At 43.3% G+C, this 2,855-nt stretch overlaps 1 protein-coding gene across 4 annotated transcripts in view; it reads right to left on the bottom strand.

The window, feature by feature from the left end:
- The window catches only part of stard13a (StAR related lipid transfer domain containing 13a), a 20,782-nt gene that overhangs the window by 7,448 nt on the left and 10,479 nt on the right, over positions 1-2,855 (bottom strand). For 3 of the 4 annotated variants that reach the window (XM_019869515.1, XM_019869516.1, XM_019869514.1), the window contains one exon: positions 92-163. In XM_019869515.1, the coding sequence (XP_019725074.1) occupies positions 92-163 (72 nt within the window). Of the gene's footprint in view, positions 1-91; positions 164-1,648; positions 1,752-2,855 lie in introns of those variants that run through there. The other variant, XM_019869517.1, reaches the window with a different exon arrangement.

The following is a 2,855-nucleotide window of genomic DNA, read 5'->3' as shown; positions in this document are numbered from 1 at the left end:
CCCCCCTCTCCGGACAGGAAGTGGAAATCGCAGACCAGACGGACAAGTGGGAGGGAGAGTGGAAAAACAAAACAAAAGCCATGACCGTTACCTTCGTACAGCTGCACGTACTGAGGGAAGCCGGCAGCTCTCAGCCAATCGCACGCCTCCTTGGCCTCCAGCTCTGCAGGGCGGGAAAGCGAGAAGCGTTACACAGACGTACACACACAAATAACGACGCACATACAAATAAACCCCAACAATTATGACACACACAAAATGATGAACAACACACACACACACACACACACACACACACACACACACACACACTCACACACACACACAGTCTGCTAGTCCCATCCCAGCATTCCAAACGGATGGACGTGGGAGGAACGTTCCACAGTGACGTACTGGGAATTTTCAGGAATGATTCCTCAAGCGGGAAGGTCGGAAGTCCAGACTTTTGTTGACGCCTCAACACTTTAGCGCTCCGGCTAACTAACTAACATCGACAGTTGGCCGTTAATGCAAGTTACACAGTGTCGCCATGGCAACAAGGACTTTTACAACTCGCTTTACTGCTTTTTGCCTGCTTGCGTGTCTGATGCTCTAGGTTGGTGTGTGTGTGTGTGTGTGTGTGTGTGTGTGTGTGTGTTTCTGATCATGTAAAAAGGACTCCACACTTTTGTGCTGACAACATTGTCACAACGCAGCTAGCAATCATGTTTTGACAAACACAATAAATGTCTTCCTTCTAATAGCTTAAATAAATCAATTAAAAAAATAGACATGCCTGTACATTAAAAATAATACTATATATAGGTACTCTACTGTATATTTTGTATATATTCGTTTAGATTAAAAAAAAAATCATGTGTAAATGCGTAACTGCAGATTAAACTGAACAAAAACTGAATTGATTATATCCTTCTGTTGTAAAAAAATATTTAGATGGCACATTCAGTTCCATCCATCCATCCAAAAGGTTAAATAAACTATGTTAAAAATCATTTCTATATAGGCTAATCAATTTATAGTATATGTACATATAAGTCTACAAATTAAACAAAAAAAATGTAATTAAATGTGAGATCAAATTGCTTGAGTATTTTGTTCGATGAAAATATTAAAATCATAACAACATTTAGTTCAAGACATGCATACAAATTATGTGAGCAAAATTGCTAAATTAAATTCCTAAACAAGCCTGCATATCAAGTTTAAAGGCGTAGACACCCCTGCAAATTAAAATTGCAATTTAAAAAAATATATATTGAGACACCTACTATGGAAGACAAAATCAAATGCACTCAGTTAACCCTTGTTAAATGTATTATGAAATAAAAAAAAATATACGGATGTAAAATTGCTTGCGAAGATATAACGGACAATATGAATGAATAAAATATACCTTCTGGATCCAATGACTATGAATAAACTCTGCCCGGCAACAGGGACAGTTCCCACAATAAAATTTTAAAAAACAACTAAAAGCTGACTTGCACCAAGAAAGGTCAACATTTTATCTCCATCAAAGTGGTTAATGATGCCGATTTCCTCAGGCCGTGTTCCCACAACTTTTCCAAAGCCGGGAGCCCTCGTCATTCACCCTCCTCATCGTCATCATCATCATTGGCCAACACGCTAGAAAAATGAGCTTGCTTACTTGATGTCTTCATGGCTTGGGCCACGTCTTCATCGCGCCTGTGTCACAAGTTTTCCCTCACACCTCCTCTGAAATCTCAAAGCAGCCTCAAGACACTTCCCTACATCCCCCCCCCCTTCCTCCTCCTCCTCCTCCTCGCCCCCTTACCTCGACGCTACGCTCCCACTAGCTCCTCTTCTTCATCACCACGACACAACCGCCAAGCCCGTGTGGCCTCAGCACAGGAAATGACTCGCTACACTTGGCTTGACTTCGCCTTGGAGGTCAGCTGGACTTCTTCTCTTGTCGTGATTGCAAAAGGCACAGCTCCCTCGGCAATTTAACTTTAAATATCAAATGAGGAGACACAGTCGCATATGGGTGCACAACTCCGTTGGGAACATGTCTTTTAAAAGAAAGAGACATAAGTGCACAAGTCCCTTCGTAGCATGACGCTAATCACCAACGGAAGTCACATGGGCACAACTCTTTTTGTAACTTTGTACACCAGAGAAAGAGACACAGGTGCATAACTCCATTCGTAAAAAAAGTTTCAACATCAGAGGAGACTCAGGTGGCGTCCAACTTTAACCAAAGTTTAAACATCAAAGAAGAGACACAGGCGTACAACTCCCGTTTGTGACAAAAGAGTAAAAAATGAAGAGAGTGAGACACAGGTGCGTCACGACGCGCAACTAGCCTTGTTACCCAACTTTAAACATCAAAGAAAGGGACGTAGGCGGGCGTAGGGACACAAACTCCCTTGGCAACATGACGGCAAACATCTAAGAAAGCAACATGGGTGCATAGAGATGCACAACGCGCGCGTGTGTGTGTGTGTGTGTGTGTGTGTGTGTGTGTGTGTGTGTGTGTGTGTGAGGGAACAAAGCTTGGCTTATTCCTCAGCATTGCAAAATTTAATCAAGAGATGAATTAGCACAAAAATATGCCAGCGGACGCACACATGGGGTGGCTAATCCCGGCCGACACCTACCCTGCTGGGCTGTGTGTGTGTGTGTGTGTGTGTGTGTGAGGGAACAAAGCTTGGCTTATTCCTCAGCATTGCAAAATTTAATCAAGAGATGAATTAGCACAAAAATATGCCAGCGGACGCACACATGGGGTGGCTAATCCCGGCCGACACCTACCCTGCTGGGCTGTGTGTGTGTGTGTGTGTGTGTGTGTGTGTGTGTGTGTGTGTGTGTGGGAGGTCTTCCCTCACTCTCTC

The sequence above is a fragment of the Hippocampus comes genome, unplaced genomic scaffold (genome assembly GCF_001891065.2).
Source record: "Hippocampus comes isolate QL1 unplaced genomic scaffold, H_comes_QL1_v1.1 scaffold109, whole genome shotgun sequence".
NCBI classification, from domain to species: Eukaryota; Metazoa; Chordata; class Actinopteri; order Syngnathiformes; family Syngnathidae; genus Hippocampus; species Hippocampus comes.
This window is presented reverse-complemented; position numbering and strand designations above follow the sequence as displayed.